Source organism: Coregonus clupeaformis, unplaced genomic scaffold (genome assembly GCF_020615455.1).
Source record: "Coregonus clupeaformis isolate EN_2021a unplaced genomic scaffold, ASM2061545v1 scaf1508, whole genome shotgun sequence".
Lineage (NCBI taxonomy): Eukaryota > Metazoa > Chordata > Actinopteri > Salmoniformes > Salmonidae > Coregonus > Coregonus clupeaformis.
The window spans coordinates 59,041-75,493 of NW_025534962.1; the positions used below are offsets into that span (position 1 = coordinate 59,041).

At 45.4% G+C, this 16,453-nt stretch overlaps 1 protein-coding gene across 1 annotated transcript in view; it reads left to right on the forward strand.

The window, feature by feature from the left end:
* Positions 1-4,890: 4,890 nt before the first annotated feature.
* Positions 4,891-16,453, forward strand: part of LOC121559230 (sorting nexin-17) — a gene marked incomplete at its 3' end in the record, with an annotated part of 65,812 nt that continues 54,249 nt past the window's right edge. The window contains exon 1 of the mRNA XM_045218335.1: positions 4,891-5,472. Coding sequence (XP_045074270.1) covers positions 5,413-5,472 — 60 coding nt within the window. The remainder of the gene's footprint in view (positions 5,473-16,453) is intronic.

A 16,453-nucleotide genomic window follows, 5' to 3' on the forward strand; every position in this document is an offset into this window, starting at 1 on the left:
GACAACATTTTGGTCTATTCTGCTGACCGAGCCCAGCATGTCTCGTTAGTCAGGTCTGTGCTGGAAAGACTGTTGGAGCATCATCTCTATGTTAAACAAGATACATTTTTGTTTTTCCAGCGGTCCAATTCATGGAGGGAGTGGGGATGTAGGGGCAGCCCGTCAGCGCAGTCAGCTCATGGCCCATCCCCAACTCCGTGAAAGCAGTCCAGTGGTTCGCCAACTATTTCCGGAGGTTCATCCGGGGCTTCAGCACGGTGGTCGCGCCTCTTACCTCCCTGCTGAGAGGAGGTCCCCAGCGGCTTCGTTGGACAGCGGAGGCGGAGAGGGCGTTCGAGACGCTGAAGGCCCGCTTCACCACTGCTCCCGTGCTGGCACATCCCGACCCCTCACTCCCCTTCATCGTTGAGGTGGATGCCTCCGAAGTAGGAGTCAGGGCGGTGCTGTCCCAGCACACCGGAACCCCTCCAAAACTGCGGCCCCTGCGCCTTCTACTCCAAGCAGCTGAGACCCGCCCAGAGGAACTACGACGTAGGGGACCGGGGAACTCTTGGCGGTCAAGAAGGCTCTGAAGGCATGGAGGCACTGGCTGGAGGGGTCCAAACACCCTTTCCTGGTGTGGACGGACCACCGCCACCTGGAGTACATCAGGGCAGTGGAGAGGCTAAACCCGAGACAGGCCAGGTGGGCTCTATTCTTCGCCAGGTTCCAATTCACGCTTTCCTATATGCCAGGCTCGAAGAACGTGAAGGTGGACGCCCTGTCTCACCTCTATGATGCAGAGGAGAGGGCAGATTTTCTGCCTTGGGCTGAGTACGCGCAGAATTCCCTCCGCCACTTCTCCACTAACCTCGCTCCTTTCCAGTGCGTGTTATCAGCCACTGCGCACAATCTTCAGTGGGCCGTGCGTCGGCACAAGGAACAGTCCGACCTCCACTGCAGTGAGGCGCCTGTTTTCTCTCCAGGCGACCGGGTCTGGCTCTCCACCCAGAACGTGCCCCTCCGCTTGCCCTGCCGGAAGCTGAGCCCGCGGTTTGTGGGGCCGTTTAAAGTCCTGAGGAGGGTTAATGAGGTAACGTACCGTTTTCAACTCCCTGTTGATTACCGCATTAACCCGACTTTTCATGTGTCTCTCCTCAGGCCAGTGGTGCCTGGTCCCCTCGCTGAGGCTGGACCCAGTGATGCCCCGCCTCCTCCTCTGGACATCGAGGGAGGTCCGGCATACTCTGTCCGTGAAGTCTTGGATTCGAGGCGTCGGGCGGGGCGTCTTCAGTACCTCATCGACTGGGAGGGGTACAGCCCAGAGGAGCGGTGCTGGGTTCCTGCGGTGGACATCCTGGACGCGTCGCTGACCAGAGATTTTCACTGTCGGTTCCCATGACCGACCGCGGCGCGTCCCTGCGGTCGTCCCGGCAGTGTCGTCCCACTGCTGGTGCAGCGCGTCTGGGGGTACTGCTCCGGATCCCCAGTCCGCTGCTCATTCCTTTCACCAGCTCCGGAGGTCTACGTCACCGGCTTTCGAGGCGTTACTGACATGGATCATTACCATCAACCCCGGACTGTCTTGTCTCATTACTCACACCTGGTTCCCATTTCCCCTGATTAGTATGTGTATATATGGGCCCTCTGTTCCCCATTCCCCCTGATTAGTATGTGTATATATGTCCCCTCTGTTCCCCCATTGTCCTTGTCCATTATTGTCCCATGTCCGTTGGTCTCGTGAGTACCGTGTATTGTGCTGTTGTTGTTTACGGGTCTCGTCCCGTGTATTGTGTAGAGGTTACACGTTTACGGGTCTCGTCCCGTGTATTGTGTAGAGGTTACACCTCGCTTTTTTGCATGTACACCACCGTTCAAAAGTTTGTGGTCACTTAGAAATGTCCTTGTTTTCGAAAGAAAAGCATTTTTTTCTCCATTAAAATAACATCAAATTGATCAGAAATACAGTGTAGACACTGTTAATGTTGTAAATGGCTATTGTAGCAGGAAACTGCTGATTTTTAATGTAATATCTACATAGGCGTACAGAGGCCCATTATCAGCAACCATCAGTCCTGTGTTCCAATGGCAAGTTGTGTTTGCTAATCCAAAATTTATCATTTTAAAAAGGCTAATTGATCATTAGAAAACCCTTTTGCAATGATGTTAGCACAGCTGAAAACTTGATTAAAGAAGCAATAAAACTGTCCTTCTTGAGACTAGTTGAGTATCTGGAGCATCAGCAATTGTGGGGTCGATTACAGGCTCAAAATGTTCTTGTTCTGAGAAATGAAGGCTATTCCATGCGAGAAATTGCCAAGAAACTGATGATCTCGTACAACGCTGTGTACTACTCCCTTCACAGAACAGCGCAAACTGGCTCTAACCAGAATAGAAAGAGGAGTGGGAGGCCCTGGTGCACAACTGAGCAAGAGGACAAGGCCATATCTCAGACTGCCCATCTTAAACGTTTATTTTTATTGGCCAGTCTGAGATATGGCTTTTCTTAATAGGAGTTTCAGACTGTATCTTTCTCTAAACTATCTTTACCAGAACCATGTTCCTTGTAGAGACTGAGACAGAGACAGAATGACAGAGACAGAGACTGAGCGTTGTACGCTGCCAGAGACTGGCATCTGCTTATTTTTGTGTGTGCAAGTTTTAAATTGACACAATACCGGTTAGCAAAGGTGTCAGCGAGAGATGGCGTGCAGGAGCTTGCAGGGATTTGTAGTCTTGCATGATGTCTACTTTGATGCTAATTAGCATTTTAGAATCTTAGAGTAAACAGAGCCGAATATATTGATAAAAGTCACCTTGTCTGATAGAGATTTACACGGTTATCAATACATCACCCCAGGGTAAGCCTACACGAAACACAGCCCTTATTTTAAGTGTTTCTAAAATCCCCTATGGGAAAAATTAATGGTGGAAAATTGAGCACACCGCCATGCAATCTCCATAGACAAACACTGGCAGTAGAATGGCCCGTACTGAAGAGCTCAGTGACTTTCAACATGGCATCGCCATAGGATGCCACCTCCCCAACAAGTCAGTTCGTCAAATATCTGCCCTGCTAGAGCTGCCCGGTCAACTGTAAGTGCTGTTATTGTGAAGTGGAAACGTCTAGGAGCAACAACGGCTCAGCGGTGAAGTGGTAGGCCACACAAGATCACAGAACGGGACTGCAGAGTGTAAAAATCGTCTGTCCTCGGTTGCAACACTCACTACCGAGTTCCAAACTGCCTCTGGAAGCAACGTCAGCACAATAACTGTTCGTCTGGAGCTTCATTAAATGGGTTTCCATGGCCGAGCAGCCGCACACAAGCCTAAGATCACCAAGTGCAATGCCAAGCGTCGGCTGGAGTGGTGTAAAGCTTGCCGCCATTGGACTATGTAGCAGTGGAAACGCGTTCTTTGGAGTGATGAATCACGCTTCACCATCTGGCAGTCTGACAGACAAATCTGGGTTTGGTGGATGCCAGGAGAACGATGCCTGCCCCAATGCATAGTGCCAACTGTGGTCCTCTGTAGCTCAACGTCAGGGTAGTGGGTTCGATCCCCGGGACCACCCATACGTAAAAATGTATGCGCACATGACTGTAAGTCGCTTTGGATAAAAGCGTCTGCTAAATGGCATATTATTATTTTATTATAAAGTTTGGTGGAGGAGGAATAATGGTCTGGGGCTGTTTTTCATGGTTCGGGCTAGGCCCCTTAGTTCCAGTGAAGGGAAATCTTAACGCTACAGCATACAATGACATTCTAGACGATTCTGTGCTTCCCAACTTTGTGGCAACAGTTTGGGGAAGGCCCTTTCCTGTTTCAGTATGATAATGTCCCCATGCACAAAGTGAGGTCCATACAGAAATGGTTTGTCAAGATCGGTGTGGAAGAACTTGACTGGCCTGCACAGAGCCCTGACCACAACCCCATCGAACACCTTTGGGATGAATTGGAACGCCGACTGTGAGCCAGGCCTAATTGCCCAACATCAATGCCCGACCTCATTAATGCTCATGTGGCTGAATGGAAGCAAGTCCCCCGCAGCAATGATCCAACATCTATTGGAAAGACTTCCCAGAAGAGTGGAGGCTGTTATAGCAGCAACGGGGGGACCAACTCCATATTAATGCCCTTGATTTTGGAATGAGATATTTTTGGCCATATAATGTATGACGATTGTGTGTATAGAGTACACTTCTGGATGAACAGAATTCAGTTTTTCCTCCAGGTTTTCTTCCATTTTCTACAATGTTGCAAACTAGCTAGCACATGGAACAACTTTCGACAAAATGTGTCCTACCCTGTCTGAGTCATGTTTTTATTTTCATATATATATATTTGTTTAACCTTTATTTAACAAGGTAAGCCAGTTGAGAAGAAGTTCTCATTTACAACTGTGACCTGGCCAAGATAAAGCAAAGCAGTGCGGAAAAAAACAACAACACAGAGTTACATATGGGGTAAACAAAACGTACAGTCATGTGGGGGTAACATCCAATCAAAATCTTGCCGCTAGGAACAAGCTGACCATTCAAACCGTTTTTGCAATACAAAATTCAACAGCCCTCTAAGGGAGGCGTGACAGCAACTTAATTTGGGAGGTATGGCAACGCGAGACTACTGAGTAGGCTGCCCCATTTCATGCCCCGATGCAATTCAAATACATCCACAGTGCGATTTCAACTGATTGTAACTTTTTTGGGGGGTCAAATTAACTAATAATTGTCTTTCGTTGAATTTAACAACATTTCAACCTGGTTTATCATTATCTAGTCCAATTATGACATGTTTCCACTATTTTTATCCGTTTGTATCAGTTTCAATGGGGGACTTTTATTTTGAAGGCGAACCGCCGGTTCCACTATTGTTGTTCACAATAATATTGTTCACGACACACAGGTCTCAGTCGTTTAAACCATTTAGGGCAGTGACTGGGGATGGCAGGAGCTAACTGCGCCTTTTGATCCAAAAGTTATAATAATTACGCAAATGAATGGGATCGTCGGCACGAATTGAGAACGGATCGTTACAACAGGGCCAACGGTAACGGTGAATGTTTTTGGACCTCCACACACACACAGTCGACGAATAAATATAATTTTACAGCCAACAATGAAGGTGCAATTACCTACATCTGCAACATGGCTGCTAGGAGGACACTAGTGGGAAAAGTTTAGAGTGACGTTACTTACTGACGTGGGAGAAGTTTTATACTATTCCAGTCCAGTGCAGCAGGACTTGTTGGATAAACAAAATCCGTTTTTTTCTCCCTCCGTCGCCTCGGTTTGAACAACGAACGGAACACTGGATTACCGAGTAAATGCGGAGAAGTGTAAGATCACTTTCGCCGTAGACTTTACCTTCTAGATTTGTGGTTCCCTTTTCATCCCAAATAGTGGAACTTTCGTCCAGTGGGCCCATCCTAAAATGCATTTCTCCATTCCCGAAACGGAGGTTCGTTCGGGAGAAAATGGATCAACATATGTGGTGAGTTCCAGAAGTGTATTTGTTTGTCTGTTGCGACATAGTTATTTGACTGCAGCTTCCTAGCATGTGAAATCCATTCCAGTGATTTTTTTCTTCTCCCCAGACACTTGTGATGTGACTTTAGAGGTTGGCCCAGGTCAGGTTACAAGTAATCAATTTGACAGGACTTTCACTGTCTGTCATAATACCTCACAAGGCATTGCCATTTTGTGATACAATATATCGTTGATGTATCCCTATCAGTTAACCCCCTATTCATTGGGGTATCATACACGATTGACACTTCCAGGCAATACATTGTGGATCAATAGACATCGATCCACGTCAATGTAAAATTACCCTGTAATAAAATCAAGCCTATTAGGACTGCAATATAATTTCCCGAAGCCAATAGAAAATCACAGCAATTCAATCATAGGTGTTGATTGGACAATAAAGCCTATGACGCATTGGCACCTATCTGTCACCTGACACTTCTCACTACCGTCATACTAACAGTCACTCATAGCGCTGCAAGCCACTGTCTCTGACTGCCAGGTATTGTTGTCACAAGAAAACCATTTGGCACCGTTGATAGAGCTTATCTTTCAAGGCAAATATGTTTCAAGTTTTATTAGTCTTATGTACAGGTATACACTGTTCAACGAAATGCTTACTGCAGGTTCCTTCTGGAAAATGCAACAACAATAAGAAATCATAAAAGATAAGAAAAAGAACACAAAATAAATGTCTCAGTAGAATAGAATAAACATTTTATCATCAGAATAATACAGGAAGGAACCATTTTAGTCCAATATTTACGTGTTTTGGGGAAGGTGGGGGCAGGTGTTTAAATTGTGCAGTATTTACCTATCATAATAAGAGTCTGGTGTGTGTGGGTGAGTGCACGTGTGCTACGGTGCTGAGTCAGTGCAGTCTGATGGCTTTTAGATAGAAAGGCTCAGAGACAGTTTCTATTCGACCTCATGCCCGACAGTAAAGGGGTGAACAGGTCGTGGCTGGGGTGGAATGACGCAGCAGGCCTTCCTCAGGTACCGTTTCAACTAGATGTCCTGGGTGGGTGGGAGCACGGTCCCAGTGATGTCCTGGATGGGTGGGAGCGCGGTCCCAGTGATGTCCTGGGTGAGTGGGAGCGCGGTCCCAGTGATGTCCTGGATGGGTGGGAGCACGGTCCCAGTGATGTACTGGATGGGTGGGAGCACGGTCCCAGTGATGTCCTGGATGGGTGGGAGCGCGGTCCCAGTGATGTACTGGATGGGTGGGAGCGCGGTCCCAGTGATGTCCTGGATGGGTGGGAGCGCGGTCCCAGTGATGTCCTGGATGGGTGGGAGCGCGGTCCCAGTGATGTCCTGGATGGGTGGGAGCGCGGTCCCAGTGATGTCCTGGGTGAGTGGGAGAACGGTCCCAGTGATGTACTGGGCCATCTTCACCACCCACTGGAGGGCCTTGCGGTCGTGGACGGAGCAATTCCCAGACCAGGCCGCGATGCAACCGTTCAGGATGCTCTCGATGGTGCAGTGGACCTGTATTTTGGAGAGGACCCGGGGTGGCTTGGTCAAATTTCTTCAGCCGCCTTAGGAAGTAGAGTCACTGTTGCACCCTCTTGACAAGAGTGGTGGTGTTGTTGGTCCATGTCAAGTCCTTGGTGATGTGGACGCTGAGGAACTTAAAACGGCTGACTCTCTCTACTGCCGTCCCGTTGATGTGGATCGGGGCATGTTCCCTCCTCTGCTTCCTGAAGTCAACAATCAACTCCTTTTTTTTTTGTTGCTGTCGTTGAGGGAGAAGTTGTTGTCCTGGCAACATGTTGAAGGTGTGTTATGACCACCAAGTGCTATGTCAGTGCAATGAACTACACAGGTTGTGAAATGCTTTGGTCTTTCAAGTCATATTCAAACCTAAATATTTTAGGTACACCCAGCCCCCCCCCAGTACACCCCCAGGACCACCCAGGACACCCCCAGGACACCCACAGGACACCCCCAGGACACCCACAGTACACCCAGCCCCACACAGTCTATGCTCACTCTTCTAGAATGATGTAAAAACGCTCAGTGTTGCTGGACAAAGTACAGTAGTGGCGTTATGCATAGCTTAGCTTGGTTATGAAGCCCTGTTATGGCCCTGTGAGCTCCTTGCTTGACCTCCATCGCACAATGCCCCTTTTATTTTAAAGCAGATTGAGTGAGCAGTTAAATCCCCTCTCTCGGATCTGAGGTTTATCACCGTGATATGGCAATCAGACCTGTTTTTCAACTTTAAAAGCATACACAATAAATCACTGTTTCAGCAGTGTACCTGTAGTAGGTTATAGCCAACAGCCACAACATCTTGCTAACAAAAACCTAATAAATAGCTTTGTGTGTAAGATCTGTATCACACTCAGATATAGCCACGTTGCCACCAAGCTGTAGAAATACACTACATGACCAAAGGTATGTGGACACCTGCTCGTCGAGCATCTCATTCCAAAATCATGGGCATTAATATGGAGTTGGTCCCCCCTTTGCTGCTATAACAGCCTCCACTCTTCTGGGAAGGCTTTCCACTAGATGTTGGAACATTGCTGCGGGGACTTGCTTCCATTCAGCCACAAGAGCATTATTGAGGTCGGGCATTGATGTTGGGCTTCCCTGGAACTAAGGGGCCTAGCCCAATGCATGAAAAACAGCCCCAGTCCATTATTCCTCCTCCACCAAACCCAGATTCGTCCGTCGGGACTGCCAGATGGTGAAGCGTGATTCATCACTCCAGAGAACGCGTTTCCACTGCTCCAGAGTCCAATGGCGGCGAGCTTTACGCCACTCCAGCCGACGCTTGGCATTGAGCATGGGGATCTTAGGCTTGTGTGCGGCTGCTCGGACATGGAAACCCATTTCATGAAGCTCCCGACGAACAGTTATTGTGCTGACGTTGCTTCCAGAGGCAGTTTGGAACTCGGTGGTGAGCGTTGCGACCGAGGACAGACTATTTTTACGCGCTCCAGCACTCGGCGGTCCCGTTCTGTGAGCTTGTGTGGCCTACCACTTGGCGGCTGAGCCGTTGTTGCTCCTAGACGTTTCTACTTCACAATAACAGCACTTACAGTTGACCGGGGCAGCTCTAGCAGGGCAGAAATTTGACAAAACTGACTTGTTGAAAAGGTGGCATCCTATGACGGTGCCACGTTGAAAGTCACTGAGCTCTTCAGTAAGGGCATTCTACTACCAGTGTTTGTCTATGGAGATTGCATGGTTGTGTGCTCGATTTTATACACCTGTCAGCAAAGGGTGTGGCTTCAGTGTATATTTATACTCTGACATTCAGTGTTATGATATTCTCTTAATTTCTTGCACTATTGGAGAAAAACAAGCGTTTTCGCTAAAACCTGCGATAAACATCTGCAAAATACTGTAGGTGTACGAGACAATTTGATTTGATTTTGAGTGACAGCCTACACACACTGTGAGGTTCCACTGGGTATGTTCTGGGTTTATTCACTGTGAGGTTCCACTGGGGTATGTTCTGGGTTTATTCACTGTGAGGTTCCACTGGGGTATGTTCTGGGTTTATTTACTGTGAGGTTCCACTGGGTATGTTCTGGGTTTATTTACTGTGAGGTTCCACTGGGTATGTTCTGGGTTTATTTACTGTGAGGTTCCACTGGGTATGTTCTGGGTTTATTTACTGTGAGGTTCCACTGGGTATGTTCTGGGTTTATTTACGGTGAGGTTCCACTGGGTATGTTCTGGGTTTATTTACTGTGAGGTTCCACTGGGTATGTTCTGGGTTTATTTACTGTGAGGTTCCACTGGGTATGTGTCTAAATGTATTGTGCCCTGTGTGTTGTTTCATAGAAATACTTCCCTTTCCACACAGCTAAATGTGCCAGTGTCTTGTTGTCTGTCTGAGGGCAGAGCAGCATTGGACTGAAGATGGACGATTCATAGTAGAGGTCATTCAAGGACTCTTGCATCCAATGAGACATACAGTGCATTGGGAAAGTATTCAGACCCCTTGACTTTTTCCACATTTTGTAACTTTACAGCCTTATTCTAAAATGGATTAAATAAAACATTTTCCTCATCAATCTACACACAATACCCCATAATGACAAAGCCAAAACAGGTTTTTAGAAATGTTTGCACATTTATAAAAAAATAATAAACAGATACCTTATTTACATAAGTATTCAGACCCTTTGCTATGAGACTCGACATTGAGCTCAGGTGCATCCTGTTTCCATTGATCATCCTTGAGATGTTTCTATAACTTGATTGGAGACCATCTGTGGTAAATTCAATGAATTGGACATGATTTGGAAAGGCACACACCTCTCTATATAAGGTCCCACAGACGACAGTGCATGTCAGAGCAAAAACCAAGCCATGAGGTTGAAGGAATTGTCCGTAGAGCTCAGAGACAGGATTGTGTCAAGGCACAGATCTGGGGAAGGGTACCAAAAAATGTCTGCAGCATTGAAGGTCCTCAAGAACACAGTGGCCTCCATCATTCTTAAATGGATGAAGTTTGAAACCACCAAGACTCTTCCTAGAGCTGGCCGCCTGGCCAAACTGATCAATCGGGGGAGAAGGGACTTGGTCAAGGTGACGACCAAAAACCCGATGTTCACTCTGACAGAGCTCCAGAGTTCCTCTGTGGAGATGGAGAACCTTCCAGAAGGACAACCATCTCTGCAGCAGTCCACCAATCAGGCCTTTATGGTAGAGTGGCCAGACGGAAGCCACTCCTCAGTAAAAGGCACATGACAGCCCGCTTGGAGTTTGCCAAAAGTGTCACATCTGGAGGAAACCTGGCACCAAGCTAACTGTCACTAAGGAAATGGACCAGCTCTGTGTGCTTACCAGCAGCTCAAGGGAAGGAAGTCTGTTTAATTATTTATTTATTTTATGGGTACTTTTATTTTGTGTGTGTGTGTGTGTGTGTGTGTGTATTTGGGTAATGGTCAGTGGTGGAGAATGCAGACAGGATTTTGGTTAATCCTTGTCTGTCTTAATGTAACTGTTTCCTTGTAAAGAGGCCTGAGTACAGTGAGTTTTGTGTCACTGTGAGTGTGACCTGACTGTTGTTCAGCTGGACAGCAGCAGGAACAGGAAGTGGCTGTGACGGTAATTGAATAACCGTGTAACTGACTCGTCTGCTAAATGACTAAAATGTAATGTAAATGTTTTTGGACGAGGACCATCATGAAAATTTAAATAACCGTCCAAACTGTTTAAATAGGCCTACATTCATTTTTGGCATTTGTATTTGTTTTATTAACTTTATTTTCATGTAGATAAACTTGACCTAATAGCGGGAGTGTTTACTAATTATTTGTAAACTATTGTTTTGCTAACTTAGTCCGTTTATCAAACTTTCTAGATCTCCTCGTCTTTCCAACAGGAATGTGTGTGTGGAGGTGCCTTGCAGAAGTATTCATCCCCCTTGGTGTTTTTCCTATTTTGTTGCATTACAACCTGTAATAGATTATTATTATTTTTTTGGGGGGGGGGGATTTCATGTAATGGACATACACAGAATAGTCCAAATGAAGTGAAGTGAAATGAAAAAAATAACTTGTTTCAAAAAATTATAAAAAATAAATAACAGAAAAGTGGTGCGTGCATATGTATTCACCCCCTTTCCTATGAAGCCCCTAGATAAGATCTGGTGCAACCAATTACCTTCAGAAGTCACATAATTAGTTAAATAAAGTCCACGTGTGCAATCTGTGTCACATGATCTCAGTGTATATATACACCTGTTCTGAAAGGCCCCAGAGTCTGCAACACCACTAAGCAAAGGGCACCACCAAGCAAGTGGTACCATGAAGACCAAGGAGCTCTCCAAACAGGCCAGGGACAAAGTTGTGGAGAAGTACAGATCAGGGTTGGGTTATAAAACAAACAACAAACCTGCCAAGAGAGGGCCGCCCACCAAAACTCACGGACCAGGCAATGAGGGCATTAATCAGAAAGGCAACAAAGAGACCAAAGATAACCCTGAAGGAGCTGCAAAGCTCCACAGCAGAGATTGGAGTATCTGTCCATAGGACCACTTTAAGCCGTACACTCCACAGAGCTGGGCTTTACGGAAGAGTGGCCAGAAAAAAAATAAGCAAACACGTTTGGTGTTCGCCAAAAGACATGTGGGAGACTCCCCAAACATATGGAAAAAGGTACTCTGGTCAGATGAGACTAAAATTTAGCTTTTTGTCCATCAAGGAAAACGCAAACCCAACACCTCTCATCACCCGGAGAACACCATCCCCACAGTGAAGCATGGTGGTGGCAGCATCATACTGTAGGGATGTTTTTCATCAGCAGGGACTGGGAAACTGGTCAGAATTGAAGGACTGATGAAGGAATGATGGATGGCGTTTAAATACAGGGAAATTCTTGAGGGAAACCTGTTTCAGTCTTCTAGAGATTTGAGACTAGGACTGAGGGTCACCTTCCAGCAGGACAATGACCCTAAGCATACTGCTAAAGCAACACTCGAGTGGTTTAAGGGGAAACATTTAAATGTCTTGGAATGGCCTAGTCAAAGCCCAGACCTCAATCCAATTGAGAATATGTGGTATGACTTAAAGATTGCTGTACACCAGCGGAACTGATCCAACTTGAAGGAGCTGGAGCAGTTTTGCCTTGAAGAATGGGCAAAAATCCCAGTGGCTAGATGTACCAAGCTTATAGAGACATACCCCAAGCGACTAGCACCTGTAATTGCTGCAAAAGGTGGCTCTACAAAGTATTGACTTTGGGGGGGATGAATAGTTATGCACGCTCAAGTTCTGTTTTTAAAAATCGTATTTCTTGTTTGTTTCACAAAAATAAATATTTTGCGTCTTCAAAGTGGTAGGCATGTTGTGAAAATCAAATGATACAAACCCCCCCAAAAAATCAATTTTAATTCCAGGTTGTAAGGCAACAAAATAGGAAAACTTCCAAGGGGGGTGAATACTTTCGCAAACCACTATATAGGCTGTGGCACTTCAGTAAAAAAAATTAAAACATTTGATGTGTGGACTTTATTTTATACAATGCACGTTTTCATTGCTAGTAAATAAATAAATTTGTCTTTTTAAAAAAGGTTGGATGTGTCTGACTATTCATGAATTATTCAACAGCAGTGGACAGGTTGTTCTGGCTCTGAGGCCTATAATGGGCTAATGTTGTGTCCTCTCCGACCTGGCATGGTATAATTAGATACGGATTATATTCCTAATTTATAGACTGATCGACGCTGATCAGGTTCTGGACGATATGGTATTGTCGGTCCGCCCGTGGCAACCTACCATCTGTAAAACAGGCAATTTACCGTTAATCATCATAAGTACATTTTCATAGAATAGATGTCCCCTTCACACTGTCCTTGTCAATTCATTATCTTGTGGCCTACTTTCGGAAAGCTTAAGGTAGGCCTAGGTTTTTAATTTGTTTTTAAGGAAAGGATAAATATTTGTGCGTGTCTGACATACGCTGGTGGCTTTGCTTGACGGGTGCGTAAGTTCACAGCTTCTGTCTATAGGCCTGTATATATATATGTGTGTGTGTGTGTGTGTGTGTGTGTGTGTGTGTGTGTGTGTGTGTGTGTGTGTGTGTGTGTGTGTGTGTGTGTGTGTGTGTGCGCGCACAGTGGGGGGAACAAGTATTTGATACACTGCCGATTTTGCAGGTTTTCCTACTTACAAAGCATGTAGAGGTCTGTAATTTTTCTCATAGGTACACTTCAACTGAGAGACGGAATCTAAAACAAAAATCCAGAAAATCACATTTGTATGATTTTTAAGTAATTAATTTGCATTTTATTGCATGACATAAGTATTTGATCACCTACCAACCAGTAAGAATTCCGGCTCTCACAGACCTGTTAGTTTTTCTTTAAGAAGCCCTCCTGTTCTCCACTCATTACCTGTATTAACTGCACCTGTTTGAACTCGTTACCTGTATAAAAGACACCTGTCCACACACTCAATCAAACAGACTCCAACCTCTCCACAATGGCCAAGACCAGAGAGCTGTGTAAGGACATCAGGGATAAAATTGTAGACCTGCACAAGGCTGGGATGGGCTACAGGACAATAGGCAAGCAGCTTGGTGAGAAGGCAACTGTTGGCGCAATTATTAGAAAATGGAAGTTCAAGATGACGGTCAATCACCCTCGGTCTGGGGCTCCATGCAAGATCTCACCTCGTGGGGCATCAATGATCATGAGGAAGGTGAGGGTTCAGGTCCCCCTGCTCAAGCCAGCACATGTCCAGGCCCATCTGAAGTTTGCCAATGACCATCTGGATGATCCAGAGGAGGAATGGGAGAAGGTCATGTGGTCTGATGAGACAAAAATATAGCTTTTTGGTCTAAACTCCACTCGCCGTGTTTGGAGGAAGAAGAAGGATGAGTACAACCCCAAGAACACCATCCCAACTGTGAAGCATGGAGGTGGAAACATCATTCTTTGGGAGGGGACAGGACGACTGCACCGTATTGAGGGGAGGATGGATGGGGCCATGTATCACGAGATCTTGGCCAACAACCTCCTTCCCTCAGTAAGAGCATTGAAGATGGGTCGTGGCTGGGTCTTCCAGCATGACAACGACCCGAAACACACAGCCAGGGCAACTAAGGAGTGGCTCCATAAGAAGCATATCAAGGTCCTGGAGTGGCCTAGCCAGTCTCCAGACCTGAACCCAATAGAAAATCTTTGGAGGGAGCTGAAAGTCCGTATTGCCCAGTGACAGCCCCGAAACCTGAAGGATCTGGAGAAGGTCTGTATGGAGGAGTGGGCCAAAATCCCTGCTGCAGTGTGTGCAAACCTGGTCAAGACCTACAGGAAACATATGATCTCTGTAATTGCAAACAAATGTTTCTGTACCAAATATTAAGTTCTGCTTTTCTGATGTATGAAATACTTATGTCATGCAATAAAATGCAAATTAATTACTTAAAAATCATACAATGTGATTTTCTGGATTTTTGTTTTAGATTCCGTCTCTCACAGTTGAAGTGTACCTATGATAAAAATTACAGACCTCTACATGCTTTGTAAGTAGGAAAACCTGCAAAATTGGCAGTGTATCAAATACTTGTTCTCCCCACTGTATGTGTATGTATGTGTGTGTGTTATATATATATATATATATATATATATATATATATATATATATATATATATGTGTATATGTTCATTCAGAATGTTTCCTAAAGGAGCCTGCCTGGACTTCCTCCTCTTTCATGAGAACCAAATGCTCCTGTCATGATTTAATCTTGTAAAGGGCCTGTTTTCCGTAGGCTACATTTTTTCTCTCTCTCATCAGGCGTCCTCTCTTGCCACTGCCATCAAATGACCGCAGCAGCAGGGTTTGTGACATTATGTGAACATTTTGGGAAAAGTAGGAGAACCCATTCGTTTGAATGGTTTTTTTGTGTGTCGAAGTAGGATCTGTATTTAAAATATATATATATATATATATGCAGAAAAGCCAAAAGACAATGAAGGTATGTCTTTATTTTGATTCCATTAATGTTGTGACAGATCCTCCTCAACATGGCATTTCTTAATTTGTTGATTTAATAGTTAAAAGTAATAACCTGAATAATAATGAAATGCCGTGATAATAACCAAGTGTAATGGTTTCAACTAAGTTTGATTTAAGAAGCATATCCATGTAACCAAGTAGTCACTACTACTACTGGGCTACGTTCCAAATGGCACCCTATTCCCTATATAGTGCACTACTTTAGACCAGAGAATGACACCCTATTCCCTATATAGTGCACTACTTTAGACCAGAGAATGACACCCTATTCCCTATATAGTGCACTACTTTAGACCAGAGAATGGCACCCTATTCCCTATATAGTGCACTACTTTAGACCAGAGAATGGCACCCTATTCCCTATATAGTGCACTACTTTAGACCAGAGAATGGCACCCTATTCCCTATATAGTGCACTACTTTAGACCAGAGAATGGCACCCTATTCCCTATATAGTGCACTACTTTAGACCAGAGAATGGCACCCTATTCCCTATATAGTGCACTACTTTAGACCAGAGAATGACACCCTATTCCCTATATAGTGCACTACTTTAGACCAGAGAATGGCACCCTATTCCCTATATAGTGCACTACTTTAGACCAGAGAATGGCACCCTATTCCCTATATAGTGCACTACTTTAGACCAGAGAATGGCACCCTATTCCCTATATAGTGCACTACTTTAGACCAGAGAATGGCACCTATTCCTATATAGTGCACTACTTTAGACCAGAGAATGACACCCTATTCCCTATATAGTGCACTACTTTAGACCAGAGAATGGCACCCTATTCCCTATATAGTGCACTCACTTAGACCAGAGAATGGCACCCTATTCCCTATATAGTGCACTACTTTAGACCAGAGAATGGCACCCTATTCCCTATATAGTGCACTACTTTAGACCAGAGAATGGCACCCTATTCCCTATATAGTGCACTACTTTAGACCAGAGAATGGCACCCTATTCCCTATATAGTGCACTACTTTAGACCAGAGAATGGCACCCTATTCCCTATATAGTGCACTACTTTAGACCAGAGAATGGCACCCTATTCCCTATGTAGTGCACTACTTTAGACCAGAGAATGGCACCCTATTCCCTACATAGTGCACTGCTTTAGACCAGAGCCCCCTAGGGAATAGGGAGCTTATGGGCCCTGGTCAACAGTAGTGCACTATATAGGGAATAGGGTGCCATTTGGGACGTGGCCCAGGCTTGATCTTAATACAGAGGGATTGTCTGTGTACCTTGGAACCAGGAGCCGTAGCACCACAGGACGGTACAGGGGCCTTAGGAACACAATGTCTGCTTTTCAAATGGTGGAATTCCTGTGTGAGAGAACACTCATTCTTTTTGACTTCTCTCACTTCCTGTGGGCTCGGAACAGGCAACATACTTCCTGTCAATTTAATATGGGCTCTATATGTGCAGACTGATATTAGAGGGGAAAACGG